Here is a 26,384-nt window from a genome sequence, read left to right on the forward strand (position 1 = left end):
TTGTAGGCTCATCAATCATGGCAAAATTCTGCTAAAAAATAAATTTATTTCGCTGATACCAAATAAACCAACAAGCAATGGAAAAAACTAACCTCCACTCTAAACCCCCCAAACCCCTCCCCCCCCCCCCCCCCCCCCCCCCCCAAAACCAAAAATATGAGAGATTTATTGGTGAGATTAAAATGAAGCCAATCATGAAAATCAATGTGATCTAATTGTGGATTATACATTCCCAACCTTTGCCAAAGTTCTCTTGCCTTAGGACAATCTTTGAAAACATGAGGCATTGATTCAACGCCACAAGTACATCTTTGACACTCAGGGTTTATCATTCATACCCTTTTTCAACCTTTATTTACTAATGAGAAGCATATTAAGAAAAAGCAGCCGTAAGAAAGACTGAACTCTTGGAGGAATATGAAGTTTCCAAACGAATTCCCATCGTCAATTAGGAAAACCACTTGAATTAATGGCCAACATATAAGTAGATTGAATAGAAAAATTACCATCACATGTTCCACTCTAGATACACTTATCAGCTAAACCATCAAAACCAAATGGAATGCTAAGAATTTGTTCGACAATCTCCCTTGGTAAAACAAGTAATAATTGACCAATATCCCAACCATTATTGTAACAATAATCTGGCCTTAAGCATCTCATTGGAAAGCGGGCAAGAAGCATGATGAAGCAAAATATCACAATTAGCCCATTTGTCCGTCCAAAACTTTACCATATTGCCATTTCCATTTCGTCATAGTTGCCCCTCATGCAAAAGTTTAGTCCCTTCAAGAATTCATTTCCAAGTACAAGAAAAGCGTACAACAGTTTTATCATTGAGTAATTAACCCATATCACCTTTAACATACTTTCCTTGTAAAAGTTTTGCCCAAAGGCCATTATCCCCCTGCATCAATCTCCAAGAGTTCTTAATTACAAGAAGAGCCAAATTCATCTCTCGGTTTTTCAAACCAAGCCCATCAAGAGACTTCGGAAGGCAAATTTGGCTCCATTTAACCAAGTTAACCTTATTTTTGGATTAAGTGGAGCCCCAGACGAAGTTCTTATTTAACCTATCAAGTTGATCACAAATGGTAACTGGTAATTTCACTGTCTGCATAGCATAAAATGGGATGACGGAGGTGACAGATTGGACAAGTGTGGCCTGACCAGCAAGAGATACTGAATTCACCTTCCAAGCAAAAAATCGAGCTTGAGCCTTTTCTACCAAGCCTTTGTAAATGCTTTTAGTGATGCGAGAATGAATTGTTGGAGAACAATTTAGAAACAATAAAATAACGGAAATACAGAACCGAAATACTTATACTTTATTATTAAAAAAATGCTTGCAATACAGAATGTAATTACACAATAATTACAAAAAATTAAAATGATACTAAGTTGAATGAATTGAAGGTAGAGGTTAGCGCAAACGCTATGTCCTTCGAATAGTAGAGGAATAAAAGATCATTTTTTTATGGAACTGAGGACTCCAGTTATATAGGCTCTTTCATACCTCTTCAAACACCTTTTGAATGTATATGAAGCTATACAACTCTTTCCAAAGAGTTGTGTCTATTAATCAAAACGTTTTTAATTAATTTAATTAAAAACTTAATTCGAAATTAAAACTAATTGATCAGATTAATTTTAATTCCTTAAGGCCCAAGGCCATTGTCTTGATTAATTAATATTAATTAATATTAATATTATAGTATAATCATCAAGCCTAATCCACACAATTAGTAGCCCAAACCTCAATTGTGACATCCCACATCGTCCAGGGAAGTGATCCTTATATGTATATTTTCATCTCTATTTAGCACGAGGCCTTTTGGGAGCTCACTGGTTTCGGGTTCCGTAGGAACTCCGAAGTTAAGCGAGAATGGGGCTAGGGCAATCCCATGATGGGTGACCCACTGGGAAGTTGCTCGTGAGTTCCCAAAAACAAAACCGTAAGAGAATGGTAAGCCCAAAGCGGACAATATCGTGCTACGGTGGTGGAGCGGGCCCAGGATGTGACAATTTGGTATCAAAGCCTAACCATGGTCGCGAGTGTGCCGACGAGGACGTCGAGCCCCTAAGGGGGGTGGATTGTGACATCCCACATCGCCCAAAGAAGTGATCCTTATATGTATATTCTCATCTCTACCTAACACGAGGCCTTTTGGGAGCTCACTGGCTTCAGGTTCCGTATGAACTCCGAAGTTAAGCGAGAAATGGGCTAGAGTAATCCCATGATGGATGACCCACTGGGAAGTTGCTCGTGAGTTCCCAAAAACAAAACCGTGAAGGAATGGCAAGCCCAAAGCAGACAATATCGTGTTACGGTGGTGGAGCGGGCCCGGGAAGTGATCCGCCCCGGGCCGGGATGTGACAATTTGGTATCAGAGCCTAACCCTGGTCGCGAGTGTGCCGACGAGGACGTCAGGCCCCTAAGGGGGGTGGATTGTGACATCCCACATCGCCCAGAGGAGTGATCCTTATATGTATATTCTCATCTCTACCTAGCACGAGGCTTTTTGGGAGCTCACTGGCTTCGAGTTCCGTAGGAACTCCGAAGTTAAGCGAGAAGGGGGCTAGAGCAATCCAATGATGGATGACCCACTGGGAAGTTGCTCGTGAGTTCCCAAAAACAAAACCGTGAAGGAATGGTAAGCCCAAAGCGGACAATATCGTGCTACAGTGGTGGAGTGGGCCCGGGAAGTGATCCGTCCCAGGCCAGGATGTGACAATTTGGTATCAGAGCCTAACCCTGGTTGCGAGTGTGCCGACGAGGACGTTGGGCCCCTAAGGGGGGTGGATTGTGACATCCCACATCGCCCAGGGGAGTGATCCTTATATGTATATTCTCATCTCTACCTAGCACGAGGCCTTTTGGGAGCTCACTGGCTTCAGGTTTCGTAGGAACTCTGAAGTTAAGCGAGAATGGGGCTAGAGCAATCCCATGATGGGTGACCCATTGGGAAGTTGCTCGTGAGTTCCCAAAAACAAAACCGTGAAGGAATGGTAAGCCCAAAACGGACAATATCGTGCTACGGTGGTGGAGCGGGCCCGGAAAGTGATCCACTAGGAAGTTGCTCGTGAGTTCCCAAAAAAAAACCGTGAGGGAATGGTAAGCCCAAAGCGGACAATATCGTGCTACGGTGGTGGAGCGGACCCGGGAAGTGATCCGTTTCGGACCGGGATGTGACATCAATCCTCATTCCAAATGATCCAAGTTCTAATTACTAAAAAGAAGGAATAAGTCTATATAAAGGCTAGTGAAAAACCACTGTTGCCCGATGTGGGACAGGAGGGTCTCAAAACTCCTACATGAATTAGCGGAACTCCCAAATACTTTCCCAAATCATTAGTCAGGGGAGAACCACATATGCGACTCAGTTCAAGAGCCATTCCACGATTAATATTAGGTGAGCAATAGATTATCGATTTTTCATAGCTTATTTGCTTCCCAGAAGCCAGGAAAAATTTATCAATGCACCCTTTAACGATCTGAGCTTGCTTTTTGGAGGCTTCACAAAAGAAAATAATGTCATCTGCAAACATATGATGAGAGACGGCGCAGGTCCTTGTCTTGCAACTTTAACAGCTTTCCATTTTCCAGAATTAACAGCTTCATTAATCGGATGAGATAATTTTTCATCACAAAGAACAAATTAATAAGGTGAAAGAGGATCACCTTGTCGAACACCTCTTCGTGGGCAGAGGCTATTTTCTCACCATTTAAAACAATTTGGAAATTCACATCAGTTACGCAATGCATAATTAGCTCCAAAACATTACATTGCTCTTCTTTTTATTTTTTTTATTTTTATTTCCTCAATGGATTCAGGTTTTTATACGGCCCCAGGTCTGGGGAGTGACAAGTCTGCTCTCGTGGTGGAAGGGAATGAACCCAAACTTGAAACTAAGGCCAACCCAGATCTGAAACCGACCGAGTCTCGGGGCATGGACGGCGTAGTTGTGGTGCCTCAACCAGTTGCCGCCAACATCAACGTCTTCAAGTTCGGGTCCGTCACGGCTTCTGCCGATAAAGTCACTATCACCAGACACTCTCCGAAGACCTGCAGCCCCAATTTAGCGTGGTGTTATAAGCACTCGTCGCCCTTTTGTGAGCTTTGGTTATATTCTGTGTAATTTTCGAAGCTAGGGTTTAGTTTTATTTGTTGGCTCGTTTTAGAGACACGGGTTTAGGTGCAATCAGTGTTTGTATATTACTGCCACTGTCTTTGTAGTCAATCCATAAGTTGTGTCCCACTTTTACCAAAGTAATAAAAAGATGTCACAACTTATTATTTTTACAAAAGCGGGAGAGGAGATGTAATGTTACACCTTAATTATACTTAATTATATATATATATATATATATATATATTTTAACAATATTATCTACATTAATGGTGGAAGAGTAGGCCAAGCCTGATAATAGACAAACCATAATAATGCGGTTCAAATTCGTCTTTGACGAGAGTCAAACAAAAGATTTCTCACTTAAAAGTGAAGAATAATACCATTAGACCGTAGTACTAAATTACATAATTACATTTTTTTTACTTGCAAATAAATACATATGGCAAAATGTTAGGAACCAAATAAGCTTTTATCATATAAAAAGAAAAAAAATATTAAGCTGATAAATAACTAATTAATTAAACCAAGTGTCCAAACCAGTCACCAAAATAAACAAATTAATAAATTAAAATTTCAACCCTCGCTCCTTCTAAACTGATATGTATTCCAAATGCGTTAGAAGGATCCAAAAGCTTAAACTCACACATGTTAGCCTGTGTTTTGGAATTCATATAGATACTGCCCCCATCCATCCAATACTTTTTTTTTTTTTTTTTTTAACACCAAAGAATATACGTTGTAAAAGGCTCGCTTGTTTATAAATATTAGAAAGATATATAGATTAGGGAGAAATCCATATCCTTTAATCTTCTGGCAACAAATGTCTGCTTGGAAATTGCAGCATCCAGCTGATGAGCTCACCAAATTGAATTCTCTTGCGCTATCACCCTTTACATATTATGCTTTGTGAGGATCAGATCCATCGTATCAACGAATGTTGATCCTGCACTCATATCAACAAAATCCCAGAAATTAAAGATCGTGACTATACTTCATGCTCAATTTTGACACAAATCCTATAAACATGAGTACATAAGGAAAAAAAGAAGTGTGCGGAAATCACTTCTCAGATGTAATGACATGCACATGTATCAATTGAAAAAAGAATTCTAATAATTTTTAGCAGTCACATTGAAATGTATAGACACCACATCTATATATATACATTTATGAAATTTCTATTTACACCATAGTCAGCAAACAGAGTCACTCGCTTATCTAACTACATATCTTAATTTTTTGAGAATGCTTTTCATAATTCATATACTCCCCAAACACCGATGCCCTCTTCACAATCAGGTTTTATTTGAATATCGTTTAAGGGAGTTTTTTTTTTTTTACTAAATTTTATATCAGATGATGTGGTAAGTGATGTATTTACGTTCTATCATTTACTAATTTTATGTTACTCCATGGTACTCAGTAGTTGTTAGGTCATGTGATATTACAATGTGTTCTAAAAGATGATCTTCTTAGCGGTATTAAACAAGTTTAAATTCTACTAAAATAAGTGAACCCATCAACCTCGTAGTCAAAAGAAGCATGGAGTAGGTTGCATTTTTTGCTCACCACCCACAAGCAGTGATAAATGGTAATGCTTATTACCCAGATCTCGACGAGAAATAAGATGATTACTTTAGGGTAATGAGCAAAAATACGTTGAATGATAAACTTTTTGCTAAGAAACAAAAATCTAAAACATGAAATCGCATGCAAAATTCAAAATAAATAATTAAAAATTCCGTACCATTTGAACGCATTGATGGTGCACTTGGGCATTTCTCCTGCATCAACAACCTTCAACTTCACGCCACCACACAAGACATTGATCTGCATCGTCCCAACCCTCCACCCTTTGATCACGTACCCAATCCTCGTCTTTCCCTCCACCGCCACCTTTATCTCCTTACTCTTCAGCTGCGCCGCCAGCCTCCGCCCCACCGTCTGATCCACCACTTTGTTCCTCACCCTCATATCCATCTTGAAATTCGTCGTGTTCCGGTGCCTATGCGTGAACCCTTTGAGCAGCTTTGAACCCAGCCCCAACCCCACGTCGTTCTCGTCCCCGAGGGTCGCGTACATCTCGATCCCCTCGCGGTAGAAGATGTCGAGTTTCGGGTTGGGGTTCCTCACCTCGACACTGGTGACAGCCTGGACGTCGAGGTGGGTCCCGTCGGGTTTGGAGACGGGTTCGAATTTGGGGATCTGGAAGGAGAGGAGGTAGAAGGCCGGGAGCCGGGGGTCAAATAGGAGGTAGAAGATGCCGCCGGCGAGGGCGGCGAGGATGACGACGACGAGGAGGAAGGCGCAGAAGACGCAGCAGCATATGCAGTAGCAGCTGCTCCCCCGGCTGGGCTTTGGGCGGAAGGTAGGGGGGATGTTGGGCTTTCGGCCTGGCGGACTGGGTACGGGCCGGCCCGGTTGGTGCGGGTATCCGTATCCTGGAGGTTTCTGGAGAACCGGTTTAATGGGCGGTTGTTGAGCCATTTTGTTGGATTACTCTGTTTCTGTTCTGGGTAAATTTGCAGAAAAAAAACAGAGACCCAAATGGGATTAGATTGAAATTTCTTTGAATAATAAAGAAATTAGTAATTAATATAAAAAATGTGATTGAGTTCAAGAAATTGGATTGATTTGGGTAGTGAAATTAATCGTGCAGAGCAGGAAGAAGGGGTCAGAACATTTTTGAAAAAAAAGGATGGAAATTTGCAATTTCTGGAATTTTAATTCTGATAAATTTGAAATGTGGATTTGAATTTCTGGGAAAAGAAGAAATGGGTAGTGAAATTTGGAGGAAAAAGATGAAGAATGGAGGAAGAAAGGAAGGGGAAGGATTGAATCTCAGGAAATCGGATCACCAAGACAGAGTCGTTCAATTTTTGAGAAGTAGGGGGGAGAGAGAGAGAGAGAGAGAGAGAGAGAGAGAGAGGGAGAGGGAGAGACGGGTGAGCAGTAAGGCTTGGGACGATGGGGACATCCAGTCGGGTCGGGGCGGGGGCAATTTAGGCGCGAGATTCACGCGTGCCGTTTGGATGCTGATATTGGCGGTAGGGATTTTTGGACAAGTTGTTTTTATTGTTTTAGTTATGAAAGAGTTAATTACAAATTTGGTCCTTGAACTTTAGTGGTGGTTTCACTTTTTGCCTTCAATTTTTTCGTCCCAAGTTGATCCACGAATGCTTAAGAATTTTGTTCAACGAGGGCAATAGCGATGACGATTACAAGATTTAATAGGATTAGTGGTGGGTGCTATTCAATTCCACGAGTTTTTTTGGTAGGAACAAACTCATATCCTTAGATGTAAGTGTTTACATACTAGCAGCTGGGTGAAATTTTGGTCAAAAGCAAGTTGAACACTGAAATGCTGTTCAAAAATTGTTGTGTGCCATTCTCTCAACTTTTGTAACCGAAGTTTCATTCTGCCTTAGCTAATCACACTTTCAAAATTTAGAAGCCAATATGAGAAAGAAAGAAGTTAAAAGACCAAAGTGAAAGAAATAAAAAGTTTAGGGGGCAATTACAAAATTAAACCTTTATGAAATTTTGTTTCGTGAAATGGTTAGATTGGTTGGTTGGATTATGGTATATGCATGAATGGCCAAAAGGCAGGAAAACTGTAGGTTGGGGCTGGGATAAGATTTAAAAACAGTAGTTTTTTTTTTCTTTTTTCAGAAAGGGTAATAAATTAAAATACAATTGGTAGGTAATAGTTTTTATAAAACATAAATTAGGAAACTAGGAAGTTGAATGCAAGAGCAACAACTTTTCAGAGAATATAAAGAACCAAACACAAATAGTTGTTTTCAAAATTTAACAGTAATTATTTTATTTTTATTAGAAAAATAGAAAACAATAGAAGTGCTTTGCAGTTTCCTTTAAATTAATACTTGTTTGAAATTGTTTTTAAAATGACTAAAAGCATTTTTAGTCAAAATGTTTTTGAAACCAATCTTTATAAAAATCCAAGTGGATCATGGAAAATCATTTTTAGTTGTTTTAAAAGCACTTCTAAACAAGCCCTCAGTCTAATACAACTCGAGTAATTAGTAGTGGCACTAAAACAGATTTGAAGTTTTCATATCAAATCATTTGATGGAATCCCGTTAGAATGTACAATCCAAAGTCACTTAGCAAAAGATGGAGATGCCTAAAATCTTTCTTGAATTAATATAAGGCTTTTATTTTTCATTGTACTCTTAACATATGGCGTGTCGTAAAAGCACTTGTGAATAGCTTGCTCTAACACCACAAAACCCATATTATTTTGCAACAGCAAATTGAACACAGTACACAATACAAACTTCAATGCTCTGTCCACCACCCACCACAAATGCAAATAAAAAACTTTCAATGCTTTGTCTTCCTATTAGTTGAGAACTATGTATCAATCCACACTATTAGAAATGCATTATCAGAAGAAAATAACAATAAGAAATATATTTAATTTGAAAAAAAAAATCAATAAAAGTTGGAAATATATCCTTTTTTTATAAACAATAGCGTTAGTAGGTTAAATTGTTAATTATTAGAGACATTTTAATTCTGCACTCTCCTAAAAAATTGCCTTCAAAGAAACAAAAATTCAGAGTTTCTACAAACTAAAAAATGAAAATGATTATGCAATGGAATAATAATTTTTATTCTAAATACAAATAAAACTTAATATAATGACATGATATAATTTTGATTGAGTTTCTTTTCAACAGTAGAGTCCTCAAAATATATCATATGTTCTTGAAGTATGGTTGTCCTACAAAATAACGCTACATATCAAACGTACATTCTTTTTACAAAGTTATTGCTCATAGCAAACAATGACATGAAAATGAGGTCAAATGTCCGAAATAACCCTAAACACAAGTTATGTGCAAGTATTTTTGATGAAAATTTAACGGTGCTAGGATGAGACGACAAATAAATAATTTCAAAAAGTTAATATGACAAATCGCTTAAAATTTTAGTTCATATGACAAATTGAAAAAATGTAAAATTTCATATGAAGGTTAAAAAAAAAGATCCGAAAAATAATAAGTCTCTCAACAACATAGTTGACTAGTGTGTTAATAACTTAATAGCAAAAAAGTTGGTGCTCACATTATATAATATCTTGATTTTTGAATATGATGGTTGATGAGTCAAATTAAAGTGGCATTTATGCATTAAAGTTGGGCATTTCTTCCCACTAACTTATATAGCTTTGATTCTTACGTCTCAATGGTGCAAATGATAAGCAATGTCAATGTCAACAACTATACACTAGTGACTCATTTCCCATTCATACCGAAATGTAGTCCAAGTAATTTATATATTCTCGTTCACGATGTAAATGGTAGTTCAAATTAAAAGAAATTCTACTTTATCGTCAGATATATATTTATTGCACTTGTTACGTAATTTACTTCTGACTATATCCGAAATAATACACAAGATTTTTCTCAAATTAGACACTTCTAAGCTACACACTTTTTTGTTTTCTTTGCCTTCATATTAGTATTCGCTTTCAATGATCATCCAAATTTCATATAAATGATCTTCCCAATTGTATACAAATAACTTATTTAGGACCACTGACTACAACAATCAGAGTGGCGCAGCGGAAGCGTGGTGGGCCCATAACCCACAGGTCCCAGGATCGAAACCTGGCTCTGATATAGAGTGGCTTCCGAATAATTTTTTTTTTTTTTTTTTTTTTTTAATTTGGCCCCATTTCATATCTTTATGATTGAAGTTCTCCAAATTATACTTTCCATTTCAACATTTTTTTCAATCTATAACAAAACCACGGATGAAATTACAAGGTCTCGGTGCTTCGTTTTAGGATCCTAGTTCGAAGAATCGAACTATAACAAACTACAACAGGTTACAGGACCGACCCCTTCTACGATAATCCGCTAGCAGCCTAGTACAACATAATCTAAAAGCACTTTACCCTATAACATCTGTACTGGTCTTCAAAAACCTCGCTTCTAAAGATCAAGGTGCTCGCTGCAGAAACTCGAAGGCACAACTGAAAGCTGCAGTCGCCCTGTCCATTCCTTGCCTGGCTTCAAAGTGATAGGTTTCTCTATCGCTGCCCCATCCACACAAAGCATCTGCTTGTACTCCTCGTCACCAAAATCAACCATAGATTTCGATTTCTTCTCCCACGGATTCCAAACAACTGTACAAGGGGGAATGAAACGCAAACAGAAAGCCAAATTCAATATCGGGTCAATTTTTGTTCAGGCATGTCAATGCAATATGTTTAGCTAAGCTAATCCCTTTTGCACACAAAAAACTGAGACCTGAGTATACAAGCTCCACACACCAAAATTTTCAATCTATTTCACTTTCCGTCAAATATGAAGAAGTAATAACAGTGAAATGTCAAACATGTGCCAGCTTACCAACATCTGGTAGTCCTTCCTTTCGGATTACATATGTTCGCTTTTTCTCATGATCAAGGACTGCAACCACATTGGGCGAACTTAGATAAAGTCGACTGACCTGCCAGTAGAAATTTTTTGTACCTATAAGCCAAAGCACTCATATTGCATTGACAATACTTGCAAGAATAGAAAATTTTAGCTAAGATTTAATTCTAACAGATTATAAAGTCGAGACTGATTGAGTTTGGCAGACAAACATAATGAATATACTGTTCTGGGAGGTTGAATTGTATTTCTTCCTCCATGCCACTTACATCACAGTATGAAGAAATGAAATAATAATTTGTTGTGAACTTCTGTTGTTTCCGAATCTAGGGTTTCCTACTTTATATGTAAAACCAATTTCACATGTTTCAAATAAAAAGAATTTACCTCAGACTCAAAAGTTATGGCGTCGCCTTGTTCTGTAAAACGTTGTCTTTCACAAAGGTTGTCCAAGTAGTCAAGTGTCTCCAGCCCTTCTATCCTCACCTCACTAGGGACAGAACTCATTTCACGTTAATAAATCAAATCACACGCCAATAACGGAAGCAAACATGCAACAACCAGAAGGCAGATGATTGTGAAATTAACAATAATGGCTATATACCTTATATCAGAAACCGAAAAATAAGTGTGGTAGGCAAAGGAGAAACTAAATGGCTTTCCATTGACATTTCTAACTCTTGATGTCAGGTTCAGATCTCCATTTGTTGCAAGAGACACCCTAAGTCGAAACTCAAAACTGCACAGGAAACAAAGAGACAAGAAGACAATTATCTAGGACTTGCATTTTGTTACAAAAATTGAGCATACAAACTTCAATCAATAGGAAATGAGTTGATTGTACCTAAAGTGAAAGCTTATTGTAGTTTTATCTAAGAATACAGCATCCAAGCTCATACCTATGGGGCCAACACTTCAGGTCGTCTTCAGACGGTTTTAGTAGTAGATCAATAAAGGATTTTCCATTGGAATCATTTGGTTGACGCATTTCAGGATTATCATCAATTGCCCACACCTTGTTCCTTGCAAAACCATGCTTTTCCAGCGATCCACAGTTCCCAAACTTCAAAAGCATTAAGTAAAAAGCATCGGTTGGAGTTTTCAGATTTTAGTATCTTTGTATAAGGATAATTTATGCAGGAATAATTGACAATACCTGTGGGAAACAAATGGGAATTCCTCCTCGCATCGCTTTTGGGGGCTGGAAGATTGCCTGTGATTGATGAAACGCACGTTAAAAGAATCTTTTATCCATATCTCTAATTGGTAAGATTTGTTTCGGAACTAATGTCCACATTGTGCCAAATATCAGCTGTGTATTAGGTAACAGGGCATAGCTTTGCATAAAACTTAAAACGCAGTTGAAACCCTTATCCAACCGGAAATCTGATTCAAACACATTCATAAACTATGAACTAGCACATATTGGATAATCCTAAGGCAGAGTGTACTTGGTCAACCAGTTTTACTTCTACCCCCAGTCTTCGTGACCATTCAACCATATATACAAACATAGACAACATTCATGCCAGGATAAAAGACGAAATCAAATGCTTTCAACTACAACAGCCACAAAATTGTAAGAAAGAAATAAATGGAAAGCAAATTTATACAATAGGAAATGAAAAGTTATACCTTGCTGCTAGTGAATAGGAGTTCTTCGCCGTGCTTATTCCTCCATGAAGTGACCTGTCCTCCAAGTAAGCTAACCTATATTATCACAAGAGAACACATTAATCGCAACATTTACACACACGCTAATCACCCCACTGATGCAGAAACCAAAATGGTATATGAACAGAAGTTTTCACATAAATGAACTAACAATTTAATGACAAATTGTAAATTCAGAGCCTTCGAAAACTTAATCAATGGCGAAAACAAGATATTCTCGAATCTCACCCGTGCCGAAGCCCCTTGCTGGTTCTGAAGCACCACTTGTTCTACCCCATTCCAATCTTTGGTAATCTCAATTGCTGCCCTATGTTCCCATTCTCCTGCTGAATGCCCCATTTTGTGAAAAACAAGCATAATTCTCCCTCTCCCAAGTCCCCAACTCAGCAAATCCCAGTGACACAACCAAAGATCTAAACTTAAAGAAACACCTAAACTTGTAAAAAAGCAGTAATCTTTCGAATTAAAAGAGAAAACCCAACTACCATTACTCCTCAGATCTACAAAATCTCAACTTTTCGACCCCAAACTGCTAATGCCTCTGAAGTGTCATCAAAGCAGCAAAACCCAAATCCAGAAAACCCAAAAAGTGAAATTTGGCAGCTCCGCAGCAAAACCTCCAACTTCAACACCCACCTAAAATTCACGCAATCAATTTAATGGAAAACAAAAGGGAAAATCCAAATTTGCATAGCCTCACTTCTATGCAACTTTGAATTAGAACACACTCATAAAAAAGAATAAGACCAAATTCTCAACTGTAACAAGCCTTTTTCAAAAAACCCATCAAAGGAATGTTGAATACGCTCTAAACTACCTTAGAAGTCTTAAGTTTTTAATTAAAGTCAGAAACTTTCAGGCAGAAGCCATTTTTAACTTGCAAATTAAACAATGCAAACACAGTACCTTGAACAGACATCAAAACTGAGTAAATGTCTAAGTGCAAAAGCAGCCCTTTTTCTAGGAAGCATTCAGTGTTTCCAATTACAATGCGCACACAGTACCTTGAACAAACACCAAAAATGAGTAAACGTCTTAACTGCAAAAGCAACCCTTTTCCTAGGAAGCATTCAGTGTTTCGAATTTGATATTAATAATACAAACTAATTCTTAAGGGAACTTAATAGAAAAAATTTAAAATAAAAAGAATGAGGTCAGAGATACTATTTTTCAAACTATATTTGTAAATTACATAATGAGTTGATTGATAATTAGATTTTATCTTTAAATAATTAAAAATAAAATTCGATTACCAACTATCATATCATTAAGTTTACAAAATACGGTATTCTAGCAGTTTTTAAATAATAAGAGAAAAACAAAAGTGCAGTTGGTGGGAGAATGAGAAGGAAGTGAAGGAAAATAATAGGAAATATGTTTGATGATAAGGAGGAAAAAAACAGTGTTTTGTTGCAGAGATCTAGGAAAGAGTAGGGACGTGGAGATACAAGTAGTACATGAGAGACTGTACAACCGGTTAATATTTTAAACAATTTTTGTGGGAAATTTTTGAAATCGAGAGAGACTATGCACTTTTAAATTTTTGATTTATGAATGAATAAATGTGCCAACTTTGAATGTGAAATGAAAATCACAAAGTTTCGTTTCCCCCTATATTTGTTGATTTAGTTTATGGCCAATATTTTGGGTATTAACGAGCAAGATGAATGATTTCTATGAGAGAATAGAAATTGTATGGTTAAGCAATATATTAAACAAGTCGTTATATTATGTTGTCAATTCGTTTATATTTTAAAATAGATTCATTTTTAGTGGTCAGTTGAAGATCTTCATAACAAAAATTTAAGAAGTCTTCGAACAAACACGAGGAGGATATAAATAAAACGTCACTTATGATTAATCTAAGATTTTCACAACAAAATCTAAAAGATTATCATATAAGATCCCACATACACAAGGAAAAACATATACCTCGTATATGAGAGAGAATACAAGCAAAACGCTACTTATGCATACATCGAATGAGTAAACCGTTCTTCAATAACTATTGATATAATCAAACCGTTTTTCAACCTGAGCTTGAGAGAGATGCTGATAGCGGCCACGGATTCATGTGGAGGTGAACATGCGTGGTTGGTTAATCCGACGTCGAACAAAAGCCGGCGGACAATACATGTATCATAGACATGTGCTTTATAAAGGATAGATTTCAATGTAATTGTAACATCACTATTTACTTGAGATGCATTTTATAAGGAAGAAATTATAAAGTTATTTTATAAGAAAGAAATTATAGCGTAACCGCAACACCGTTTTGCACTTGTAAAGTTATATACTAAAGATTTCATATTATTCGACCCCAAAAAAAAGTAATTTTCATGCTAATACATACACATACTCGTCATAATCCACAAAAAACTAGTTGAATCTCACCTTGGTTGCTAGAAATGAGCATGACGATCTTGTTGCCAAGAGAAGTAATTCATCTCATTCACATCCAGATCATGGATATTTCGAAATCCATATTATGCAAGGAGACGTTGCTTTTGCAATTCTAATTGAAAGGTGATGCAACCTTTCTAATTTTTCTTGCCCACAACTAGTTGTACAGGCGTACACGCCTATCACGGGTCATTCACCCGTGATGGGAAAGATGGAGCCGAATATTTAGACAAATGAGTTACAAATAAAACCATACATCGACATTGCAGTGTCATCACATTACTGTTAATTAAGTTTACATCACACCCACACGCACACAATTAAGGAAGGTGGTTCTATACTAAATCTCTACACCCTTCAATGTACATCACCTTTCAGTGGCCATTCCAGCACATCTGAATTCTAGTCTTTCAACTCATAACATTAAATTCAAATACAAAGACGCCATTAGTTCTTCCATGAGATAACTAACCACAGAGTAAAAATTAGATCCTCAGCTTTCACCGCGATTCCGATCCGGCTCAGCTGTCGCTTTCTCCTGCTTCTTGTTAGCTGTAATTTTGGGCTTGTAATATGCCAAAACTACGTAACTAAATAAACTGTGCCAATTACCGGTCGATGATCAGCCAGCAGCGACTGCATCGGCCCTTGGACTCGCATCCAGGAGTTGGTGCAGCTTCGTCCCATTGTTTTTCTCGTAAGCGTCACTGTCTTTCTCAGCATCCCTAGCAATAGAACCTGCGTTATTAACTCTTGACAGTAGGTTCTCGGTACTGAAAGGTTGGACCCTCTTATCATCAATGTTCATGATGATGTCTTCCATTCTTCCTACGCGTGCGTTTTTGAGTTTATCCTAGCATGTGGAAAAAAATGTATGTTAACACAAGAAAAACAGCCGCATAAATTTTCATCAATTTCTGAGTAAAGAAATGATTCTGAAATAGCATGTGGATGTACCAGTAATGTAGTGTTTTCTAGCCTCAGTGTAGCAGAATTCTCGGTTACCCGGTTTATTTCAGATTTAAGTGCCACATTGTCTGCAGATAAGGCCTCGACCTTTCGTGCAAGTTCTTCAGTCTCAGCCTGGAAGTAATAAGCATTAGCATCATATCTTCATTAATAAGAACACTCGCTACAAAAAGAATATTGGAACATGGATCTTGCACAACTTTCATACCTGCTTCCTCAACCTGGATCTTCTAGCAGATTCCCGATTAGATTGTTTCCTCCTTTCCCGTTTTATCTCCCGGTCATTCTGTGAGTCATATTCAAGCCACCATAAGCTACATTCGGTGGTGCATAATTTGGATTAAGTATGAGAAACAAAAGCATATCTAACAACTACAATGCAATATACACAAACCATACATGTATCCAGGTTTCCGGAGGCAAAACTGCACAGGATTGCGGAACAGTGGTAGGACTTGTCTTCGAGTTCAAGATAGGCAAGTTCTTGAGTTCCAACGCTGTGGTCATGCCAGGAGAAACAGCTGGTCCAACCAATTTTCCCGGGATACCAACAGCAGCAAGAGTTACACCCAACACTTTATCGGTAGCTGCACTTGCCTCCTCAGCTGGTCCAGGCTGCATGTCAGTCTTCCCTTCTACAGCTGTTGGAACAAATATTGAGCACAAATACGATTCAAAAACAGGTTGTATAGAACTTAAGATTTTGTGTACTGTAAAAAACCAGTGAATCTACCACTGCATCAAAGCGGAGGATCCTGATTTTAAACCTCCAAAACTATAACCTATCAAAGTCTCAATTAAGTGGTGGAGAGATGTTCGCATGTGAGTGAATGTGTTTGGATGTAAAACAACAACTGGCTCACATCTTAAGACTTTAAGCTTTATGATATGAGAGCGATTTACTAAAAAATACTGATCGCAGGCCTACTCTATTGTTCGTCAAGATGTAACAATGGGTCAAGAACATTCATACCAGTGGCTGGTGTTCCCTCACGACTTCTTTTTCTTCTGGTTTGATTTGCCTGGACATATAGTGCAGTTTAACTTCTCTATTAACCATCAATATACATAGACGATTCAAATCAAGTGAAAAAAAAAAAAAAAGAAGGTATAACAGAAACATGCTACAAGCAAAGGAAGAAGTCCTTACTGCAGCAGTATTCCCATCACTTCCATTGCTAGAACCTTCAGTCCCAGAACTATTAACATGGTAACAAATACACCAAATTAGCGCATAAATAATATATTTATACAAAGAACTAAGAGCCTAGTGGACAAATTTTCCAGATAAAAGTGAGCAAAGGGAAAATTCCAGTCCACCAGAGAGTGGACCAGATTAGTGCACTAGAAGGAGTATCTAAAAGGTTGAAGAACGAAAGGAAGAACGAAGATAATCTGGTTTACACACCTCTGGGAGAGACTACGCTCAGCTCCACCTTCGGCATTCATAACATCACCACTTCCTATTGACATTGCAAGCCCATCAAATCCTTTCAACTTTTTCATTAACCCACGGTCTGTATTACCAGATGACTTTGTTGGTGTTTCCATATTCAAAGGAGTCGCAGCCTGCATTATTGCACCACAATAGAGTTACATTCAAACATAAAGATTAAACCGCTTAACCATGGAGATAGTGTAGGTGAAAACTTCACTTACAGCAGGTGAGGATGGACCCCCTTGACCATGGGATGCCTATATCAAGAAAAACGATTCATTAATAAGTAAGAAACTTCCAGTCTTGTAAATATTACAGTTATATCACACAGGTAAAAAGGGGAGGGAGGGGGAAGACACTGGATTGAGCGCTATATCAATTATTGTGGAAGGAGTTATCAATTATTGATTGAGCGCTATATCTACATAAAGAAATAGGAATACTTATTAATTTCCATTGGAGATCAGCGGCAATTGGAACATCCAGCAAGTACCAGTACAAATACGTGTACATAACAATAGTAATGAAGTGGGGCCAATACAATCAAGCCTCCGCTTTCAAAAGGTGTAGCAATAACGTTGGGGAACTTTAAAAATCAATAAATCACTCCAAACTGAAAATCAAACAGAAACTCTGATGAAATGTAGATCTTCACTAAAAATGATGAGAATTTAAACTTACAAGAGGAACTGCCGGATGTGCGTAAACACCTCCATGCGAGTATACTGCATAAGGCGCCCCATAGGGTGGCATCATATGCTGAAAGAATTAACAAGTCAGCAACTTCTCAAACAGTATACTGAAGTTATTCCAGCATGCAATGCAATTGCGAATTTAAATCGAATGAACCACCTTGAAGTAAAAGAAAGTACCTGTGGTGGGGGCCACATATAGGGATGAGGAGGGTGGCCAGAAGCCATAGCTGAGTTGTAATATGGAGGGAGAGCAACTCTCGGACCATAATAAGCCTGAAGGTATAAAACATTAGTGCTAATCAGTTTACATGAAATGGTACAATATAAATCCCAAAAAGTTGTTGGAGCAAAACTGCAAAACAAAGTTGTAACCTGCATGGCTGCCCAATCAGGATAGACATGCATATTGGTCTGATTGTTAGGATTTGCCTGATCCTGTCAACGTAAAATGATTGGGAAATACTTAGATACAAGCTCCAACAGTAAACAACTAAGATTAACACGAAAACAATGTATCTCAGCTTACTGCCGGCAGAGGCGAATATGATTTTTCAGATTTAACAGACTTTGCATCATCATCGTTTCCCATGGATAAACTCTATGGCTTATTCAAAGATATCGTGAAGAAGTATTGCGAACTTCCTTGATTAGAGCATCACTCCTTTGATCTGTCCAGAATGCACATTGCATAAATAGGTGCCATGAACAACTCTACCCGATAAAAAAATGCTAGGCTTATAAACAAAAGTACAAAAAATGTGGAACCAATATCAACACAACCACAGACATTCATCACAAACTTGAGTTGATAATCTTATAATTGCAGGAAATTAACGCTAGCTCATGGCATCCTTCATTTCCGTTCATGTACGTTTCCTAGTTTAGCAAATCCAGAGTGACCGAAAACAACAACTAGCAAACTCAACAAACAATATTGTACCTATGTATTGCATAGAAAAAAGAAATTAGTGCACATCTCTTTTAGTCAACTTTCTATTGGGAATTCCTAACACAAACCAAAACCGATATGCTCTTTGGAAAACAATAGAACAATGAATTGATTCAGCTCGATAAACAAACTCAATTAACGCTAAAGCAACAACAACAATACCACGTTGCTTCAGATTGCTTGTTCAACACAGGCTAAGTATACAGGTTAGATTAATGCACATATGAAATTGTTCCTATCCTATCTGCCAAGTCGAAAACACACCGATCGAAACCAGAGGAATCGGAATCTCCGGTAAATCTAAAAGATTGATTGAAGACAGTGCTCATTACATCACACTAGAACAACAATTGAGACTTAAAATATTTACCAAATTTTGTAGTAGCAATTAGCTGCTTGCTTATGTGAGTGTTCATCAACTAATTAAAAAATTAGCAAGAATACAAATACATCCATGCCTGTTTTCTCTTTTGATAAATTAATTACAATATTCTCACAAATATCTTTCACCGAAACAAAACGGGGATCAAGTTAATCAGAACATACAAAATTAGGAAATTAAAAATTAAATAAAATCTGGGGGGCAACATGGTATTTCCACCAAATCACGTCATAGCAGGATAATGATACATTGCATCACCAAATCCATCACAGCTATTAACCCTGTGATTAAATGACAGATACGCCCTTCACACGCAAAAACATTTTTCTTAGAAATCATCTTATAATTTTGTATTTGTATCAGATGATTTGATTAGTTCTAATCTAACACGAGTTATTATACTTTGGAATCCTAATTTCTTCTCTATTTTTGTACAGTTGGACAGAAAACAGTGACCCGAGAAAATTTCTAAATCAAATCATAAAATTCCAGCATAAACAAACAGAATTCTTCAGATCAATGAAAACTCAAAAGATTCCACTCTAATCCTCTGTTTGGTTGTTAGGAAAATCTCAAGCTGCCGGAAAATAATTTAAAAGACGCATACTTTGAATTCCTTAATCTTCCTAAACATTTTCTCACCGTAATTCCGTTCAAGTAACAACGAGATTAAGCTCTTTCCCCTTACTTTATCCCTTCTCTCAGCAACCAAACAGAGGCCGAGACACGACACAAACGAAAAAAAATCAACCGGAACTCAAAATTAAACGTACCTAAAACTCTCAATCCGAATCTTCACCTCCCGACGTCCGAAACCAAAGCTAAAAAGAACAAAAAAACTGCAGAATTTGCTTCAAAATTCGTCAAAGCTTCAACTGTCTTCAATGGCGGCCCGGGTTTCACATCCCCTGCATTTTATTTCTCTCTCTAAAAATTTCGAGATAAAGAACTTGTTTTATATTTGCAAAGGTATACAATTTAGAGAGAGAGAGAGAGAGAGAGAGAGAGAGAGATGTAGTTATGCAGGAGAAGAACAAGAGGGAGAGGAGGAGGAAGAAGAAGAGCGCCAAGGCAACGGCCACGTCACGAAACACGTGTCGTATGAGAAGGAGATCGTAGACGGTACACCGTATATACGAGGTGGTGTTGGAGGTTGTTGAGCTGGCCCGTCGATATTCGCGCTGGCCATCTTTATTTATTCCAGCGTGACCTTGTCCGTACACGTGTTTAGGGGCCATTGATCTACGCGTCCCGGGTTCCGGGTCCACCCTAGTCCACCCGTCTTGTGGCTGACGTGGTCCTTGTCCACTTCATTAATTAATTATCCGAATTACAAATAAATCAATTAATAATTTGAGATTTCTCAGGTTTGGTTTTCCGTCGATTGTGAATTTAATATCAAATGATATATTTTCTTAATATCAAATTTTAGGTTTTATTAAAAATATATTAGCGTATTAAAATTCTGTGAAAAATGCTTTAATCTTCTCACTGCAAAATTGAAGGATGTAGTTTGAAATTAACTCAAATTTGTATATTACATGGTTTTAGCAGAGTCGTCTACGAGACTTTGAGGTATGGGCTACATTTATAAAAGGGATCCTCTTTAATATAGTTTTAAGTATTAAAAAAGTATGACAATGTATTGATATTAGAAAACATTCACTTAAGTCAAAACAAAGTTATTTAGTACTACGGTCTAGTGGTATTCCTCTTCACTTGTAAATGAGAGGTTTTATGTTCAATTCTTGCCAAAGACGAATTTGAACCACATTATTATTAATCGATAGTGAGTTTAGCTTACTCTCCCACCCTCTTTGCGTAGATAATATCGTTTGCTCAAAAAAAAAAATCAAAACAATTTAGCACTCATTGATTGCACGTTTACAAATGTCCTCAATGATAAATAAAAAGAGTTACAAACATAACCTTTACTAAATAATCAAAAGCAATTTTATCTTAAACAACCAAACATAAAAAAAAAATTAAAAAAAACATCAAACCTCTAACTTTAAAGTTCACTTGAATATATGACATTGTTATGATATAAAATTAAGAAATTGTTGCTTTTCAGGATGTTATTATTGACACTCAAAATATCTCATTGTACTCCAAGTTCTTATAAGAAGTGCACATTGCGGTTTAAAGTGCTAACAAAAGCAATTTTTTAAATATATAACATTACTACATGATGTTAGATGACAAAAATTTAAGGGCTCCTTCAAATTTAGAATCATGTCCGACTGCACCTTTCGCTCCCCATGAACACCCCCTCTGGGTTTTGGAGCCTTTAGACCATCTCTAAATGAGAGATCAAAATTTAAGTAAAATATCATGTAATCAATTTTGAATGTAAGAATAAACTCTAACTAATATGTCAATCCTACGTGGATTGACATATGAATTTTCAAATGTCAAATTTGACATATAAAAAAAGGTAATGTCAAGTAATTTTTTTAACTATTTTATTATATGAGTCTCATTAATGTACCAATTATAAATCTTAAAAATTTATTTTAATTGATTTCTTTTTAAAAATTGGTCATACAAATACCATTTATAACAAACAAAAAAAAATACATATGGATTGGAGGAAGAGAAAATTTGACATTATCACGTCAGCCACAAACTAACATTGACATTTATTTTTTGACATTTCCATTGGAAATGCTCTTAAGATGAGGAAACCTCCATTTTTTTTTTTAAAAAAAAAATTGGGGATTCATTGTGGATTCCACACCACTTCGAACTTCAACAATCCATATCGTCTATTTTTTAAGTTGCATAGATCATCCTTGCAAAATATTAGCTAAATCGGAAATATGTGAAGCATCTAATTGAGTTCAAAGAAATTGACGAACATTTTGTTATGAGAAATATTGAAATTTCATCGTGACAATTCAATTGTAGCAATGTCCCTCAACTTTAACCAAATTAGAGCAATGGTCTCTTAACTAAAAATTCATTAACATTAGTCATTCAACTCATCAAAACGTGCAGCTATAGGCCTTTTCGCCAACTCTGTTAGAACTTCTGTTAAAATGAGTTATGTGTCATGCACGTGAGGCTGAATCAGGAGGCAAATATGGAAAATCAAATAAAAAAAACTTGTATGAATGGTCCCTCAACTTCAATCCAGCTGGAGAAATTGTCTCTCAACTTTAACTCAATTGGAGCAATGGTCATTCAACTTTAATCCAATTGTAGCAAAAGTCCTTCTAACATAACTCATTTTGACGAAAAGGATCATAACTGCACGTTTTGATGAGTTGAGAGACCAATGGTAATTGATTTTTAGTCGAAAGATCATTGCTCCTATTTGATTAAAGTTAAGAGACCATTGTTACATTTTACTCTTAAATAAGCAGATGGTTTCGGATTGAATTGAATTTTTGTAGGAATGATCAATGAATTAAAACTTACAAAATAAACGGTTTAGATCGTTGAAATTCAATGAAAAGTGTGTCGCATAAATAAATCCTATTTTAAAATTTAAAGGGCCTGTAGACAAATTTTTTATTGTTAAAAAATGGTTTTTTAAAATGTCCATTGGAATCCACGACCAGCCAGTTAGCCAGTAATGGACGGCATAAATGGGGGGTCTTTCATCTTTGAGCCACGCGTGAACAAGATTGTGAGATAACCAGATTAAGATTATGTGTGTCGATAAAGTAAAGTCTAACGATCTAATTTTTCCTTTTAAAATTTTGATTCGGCAAGATATTTAACCCGGGGCGCAGCATGTTTTCAAAAGCCATGACGTCAAGATCCAAGCTGTGTGCCACATACCATTTAGCTTTTGCACACATACCATTTGTTGCACTTGCGCACGTTAGCTTTTGATTATTTTCTTTTGGTCTTGATAGCTTTTCATAATTTAATAATTTTTTTGCACAATTCCCTATATTTGATTGCTTCTTATTTGATAACATTGATCCTCTATTATAATTTATATAAACACCAAAAATCCATGGTTTTATTGGTCAATCTATTCGTTTTATTAACGATTTTGAATAAGATGTTCACGTATATTTTTTTTTTAAAAAGCAGATTAGTTGGTGCCTTCATCAGTGTAATCCAGTATTTCAGAGTTCAAAAGACTTATTGAGGTATTTCAGCATCTTCTTGATCGCTTGTTATGATTCACAAGCGCCAAGAGCTGAAACCAAGACATATCATATAGAATATAGGCTTGAAATTCATTCTTAACTACTAAATTACTCCGTGATGGTTGGATGTTCACGTGTTTAACTTTCACCGTCTTTGGGATGCAAAAACTAATTGACGAAACGCTATTGTAATGGATGATTTGGAATTGCTATTTGCTGGGTAGGAATAACTTGCTGATATGCTTTTTATTAGAAATACGTTTAAATTTTTTATTAAAATGTTGAAGAGTTTCTTGAACGAGGTTATTAAGTGCTTTTTGGGCGTGGAAAGTTTATTTACTTACATATGTCAAACATAGTTTAAAGCAATTTTGTTTGAACAAACGATATTATTTATATTAAGAAAGAATTTAGTCTCATAATGAGCTAGTAATGATGTGGTTAAAATTCGTCTTTGCAAAAATAAAAAATTATTTTAACCTCTTTTACAAGCAATTTTAATAGACTTTAAAGTGTGTTAAGTATTTAGTTTTAGGATAAATTATATGTTTAGTACCTTGTGGTTTGCTCATTCGGACATGCATGTGCCTGTACTTCAAAATTTGATTAATCTAAAGTGTAAGCATTAGTTTACTCGTTAATGAGTGTAATTCATGACGTGGCATAACGAGGTCCGCCTTTTTTATTTTGTCTTTTGTACTTTGAAGAGTATTACTTAAAAGATATTTACCCAAAACCAATCTACCTTTCACGGTATATGCGTTGTAACAAACAAGTTAGGGCAAGAGCTTTGAAGTGAAGGTGTGAAAATACCTTTCAAATAAAGGCAACCTTAAACCCAACATAATGACCAATTGGCTGCCACTAGTTGTATTTTCCCTATCGAATGTTGAAAAGAATCTCAAGTTTAAATTCATCTTTCCCTTGATCAAAAGAAAAAATTTACGACGATCAATGATTAAATGAATTTCTATTAAGTTGAAATGATGTAGATATTAATCACGCTTGAATATTATTTCTAGTTACTTACTCATATGTTGGATAAAAACCTTAATACGACAAGCTAACTATACTATTTTTCACAACGGGTAAAAACAACATTACATCAAGTGCGACTAAAATACAAACATATCAGATTTTTGTGATGGATGCGTAAATGATATGACAAGGCACCCAAGCCCCATACTTTCGCAATGTAAACACTTTGACTTCGACTGCCAAGGATGTCCCAGGGTCTAGATGGCAAAACTAAAAAGGAAGCGAAGGGCAATTCAGGTAATACGAGGTGGAAGCAATCACCTCTCATCGTTCACTGAGTCCGACGCGGAGTCCACTCCTTTGGCTGACGCATCCTGCCATTTTGACTCGAATCTCACCCAGTCGCCACCGCTCCGCCCGCCTTCCACCACATCTCCATCTTCAACACTTTACGCACACATCCCACTCCTACCTCACGATCACGCCACGTGTACGCCCCACGGTTCAGTCGCCATCCCAGATACATTAGAAAACGAAACTCATATCTTCGGTTAAATCTCGTGTGGGCCCCACTCTGACTCAACCACAATAGACGGTCTACATTGATCTAATCGGACGCACAGGCGCCAGCCACCGCACCGAAGAGAGAGATAGAGAAGGAGATAGAACGGAACCGTCAAAGTGCCAACGAGGCCTTTCCCGCCTTTGCCCAAAAAGAGAATAAACAAACGGTTACGCATCGATCTCAACACGTGGTTCTGGCTGGGCCCTACCCGCTACCGCACATGTCTGTGTTTGTGGTCCAGCCGGCTGACGTGTTCCACGTATATTGACTCGGTTGGATGTGGGGTCCAGGCGAGCATCGATTGCGTAGTCAGCTCTATATCATCTCGTCGGTACTTTCTAGAGATCTTGAAATGGCCCACGTGTCATCACTTACGTCCACGCGGGTGCTACGTTCTACTGTACCCATCCCTACCTACACAGTTTTTGAGGAATCTTATAAATCTTCATATTCTAATTGTTCATCTATATCATACGGTTATTTTTCGTTATTTATATTTAATTATAAATAAAAAATTTAAAATAATTTTTGACTGCACGATTTACAGTAAACAATTAAGATGTTAAGATTCCTAAAATCCTCACAATTTATATTTGGATGGAATCCAAATCCTACATTTTACTCCACAAATTGAGCCACAAAAGGAAAAAAATGGCAAGAAATCAAGGGTTGCCTAATTATGAATTATTTTTAGGGTTCTATGGGACGAAAGGTTTATAGAATACGAGTCCCTAAGCTATAAATGAAAATTTGGTTAGTTGAATTCTACTTTTTTTTTTTTTAAGTTTTTTTTTTAACATACTATATTATTTATATTACGTGTGGACGAGTAGGTCAGCTTAATAATATGATTCAAATTCGTTTTTAATGATTATCAAATTTAAGATTTTTTATTTATAAATGAAAAGAAAAATACTATTAAACTATAGTACTAAAGAACAGGTTGATACTAATTATTAAGTTAACTCTAGATAATTAAGGCACAACAACCTAAAAGGCGAACAGGATTAGTCCACGAATGACTATTAGTAATTAGTATTAGAGAACCATCGCTTATGGAGACTATCTGCAAAAAAATATTTAATTTAGCGATTGTTTAATCATCTATACATGATCAATGGTTTTGATCACGAGTAGTGTCTTCATCGTTTATTTACTTTATGCATGTAAATGGTTAAAAGATCTTCAAATTGAATAATTTTTTTCAGATAAATTTTTTAAATAATTATAAAAAAAATAAGCGATTCTAATTATGATATTCGAATAATAAAAATTTGTTAATCATAAATAGAGGGTAAATAAATCCCGCATAAAAAGGACATCAGCACCATCCAAAAAACCAAGGCGCACGGGAGAAAGAAAAGTTAATGGATGGGAGGAGAAGAAATAAAAAAAAAAAAAAAAAGTATAAAATATTAAAAAGTGAAAATAATTCAAAATTGTTTATTTCTTGTTTTTCAAATTTAATCTTCATTTTATTTGCCCGTTCGTATACTTTTTATCTACACCTTAGTTGCTTCATAAATTTTTTATCAAACAAGCTTTAAATATTTGTGAGTTAAGTGCCGGCAGGTTTTGTTTAATTCGACTACAAAATTAAATCTCTCCCGAATGGCTACTTAAGTTGTAATACCAAGTGGGTGAGAAATGTTTTAGTACGTTGAGAATACGACTT

The 26,384-nt window shown here is 36.7% G+C and overlaps 3 protein-coding genes across 10 annotated transcripts; all 3 read right to left on the reverse strand.

The window, feature by feature from the left end:
* Positions 1 to 4,628: 4,628 nt before the first annotated feature.
* Positions 4,629 to 6,996, reverse strand: LOC137720485 (uncharacterized). The gene is made up of 2 exons (XM_068459561.2): positions 5,882 to 6,996; positions 4,629 to 5,077 (listed from the first exon to the last, which is right to left on the reverse strand). The coding sequence occupies exons 1-2, from the start codon at positions 6,619 to 6,621 to the stop codon at positions 5,062 to 5,064; spliced, it is 756 nt and encodes a 251-aa protein (XP_068315662.2). The 5' UTR covers positions 6,622 to 6,996; the 3' UTR covers positions 4,629 to 5,061.
* A 2,866-nt stretch (positions 6,997 to 9,862) lies between these two features.
* On the reverse strand, positions 9,863 to 13,689 carry LOC137720484 (putative glucose-6-phosphate 1-epimerase). 4 transcript variants are annotated; one of them, XM_088696949.1, is made up of 9 exons: positions 13,226 to 13,689; positions 12,450 to 12,857; positions 12,183 to 12,257; positions 11,704 to 11,760; positions 11,447 to 11,610; positions 11,152 to 11,286; positions 10,935 to 11,037; positions 10,521 to 10,620; positions 9,863 to 10,294 (listed from the first exon to the last, which is right to left on the reverse strand). In XM_088696949.1, exons 2-9 carry the CDS (start codon positions 12,576 to 12,578, stop codon positions 10,101 to 10,103), a joined length of 957 nt encoding a protein of 318 aa, XP_088553075.1. In that variant the 5' UTR covers positions 12,579 to 12,857; positions 13,226 to 13,689; the 3' UTR covers positions 9,863 to 10,100. The 4 variants fall into 4 exon arrangements, with proteins under 4 accessions (XP_088553075.1, XP_088553077.1, XP_088553068.1 ...); XM_088696951.1 differs by having other exon boundaries at positions 12,450 to 12,544; positions 13,128 to 13,689; XM_088696942.1 differs by having other exon boundaries at positions 13,128 to 13,689.
* A 1,173-nt stretch (positions 13,690 to 14,862) lies between these two features.
* Positions 14,863 to 20,130, reverse strand: LOC137720309 (common plant regulatory factor 1). Of its 5 annotated transcripts, none has more exons than XM_068459362.2 (13): positions 19,831 to 20,130; positions 18,253 to 18,394; positions 18,099 to 18,161; positions 17,904 to 17,999; positions 17,713 to 17,790; positions 17,253 to 17,288; positions 17,002 to 17,162; positions 16,744 to 16,792; positions 16,567 to 16,615; positions 15,993 to 16,234; positions 15,802 to 15,879; positions 15,582 to 15,707; positions 14,863 to 15,477 (listed from the first exon to the last, which is right to left on the reverse strand). In XM_068459362.2, the coding sequence occupies exons 2-13, from the start codon at positions 18,313 to 18,315 to the stop codon at positions 15,247 to 15,249; spliced, it is 1,272 nt and encodes a 423-aa protein (XP_068315463.2). In that variant the 5' UTR covers positions 18,316 to 18,394; positions 19,831 to 20,130; the 3' UTR covers positions 14,863 to 15,246. The 5 variants fall into 5 exon arrangements, with proteins under 5 accessions (XP_068315463.2, XP_068315461.2, XP_088553058.1 ...); XM_068459360.2 differs by having other exon boundaries at positions 18,253 to 18,403; positions 19,831 to 20,129; XM_088696932.1 differs by lacking the exon at positions 19,831 to 20,130 and adding an exon at positions 19,700 to 19,717.
* Positions 20,131 to 26,384: the final 6,254 nt, after the last annotated feature.

Source organism: Pyrus communis, chromosome 1 (genome assembly GCF_041283825.1).
Source record: "Pyrus communis isolate YQ-2024b chromosome 1, ASM4128382v1, whole genome shotgun sequence".
Taxonomy (NCBI): Eukaryota; Viridiplantae; Streptophyta; class Magnoliopsida; order Rosales; family Rosaceae; genus Pyrus; species Pyrus communis.

Coding starts and splice junctions, on each gene's coding strand:
- LOC137720485 (XM_068459561.2), bottom strand. CDS start 6,621: ATGGCTCAACAACCGCCCATTAAACCGGTTCTCCAGAAACCTCCAGGA.
- LOC137720484 (XM_088696949.1), bottom strand. CDS start 12,578: ATGCTTGTTTTTCACAAAATGGGGCATTCAGCAGGAGAATGGGAACAT. Junction 11,761..12,182: donor TCCTATTCACTAGCAGCAAG/GTATAACTTTTC, acceptor CATCAATCACAG/GCAATCTTCCAGCCCCCAAA. Junction 11,287..11,446: donor CTGAAGTGTTGGCCCCATAG/GTATGAGCTTGG, acceptor TTTCCTGTGCAG/TTTTGAGTTTCGACTTAGGG.
- LOC137720309 (XM_068459362.2), bottom strand. CDS start 18,315: ATGGGAAACGATGATGATGCAAAGTCTGTTAAATCTGAAAAATCATAT. Junction 17,289..17,712: donor CACATCCGGCAGTTCCTCTT/GTAAGTTTAAAT, acceptor TTCTTGATATAG/GCATCCCATGGTCAAGGGGG. Junction 15,708..15,801: donor GATCCAGGTTGAGGAAGCAG/GTATGAAAGTTG, acceptor TATTACTTCCAG/GCTGAGACTGAAGAACTTGC.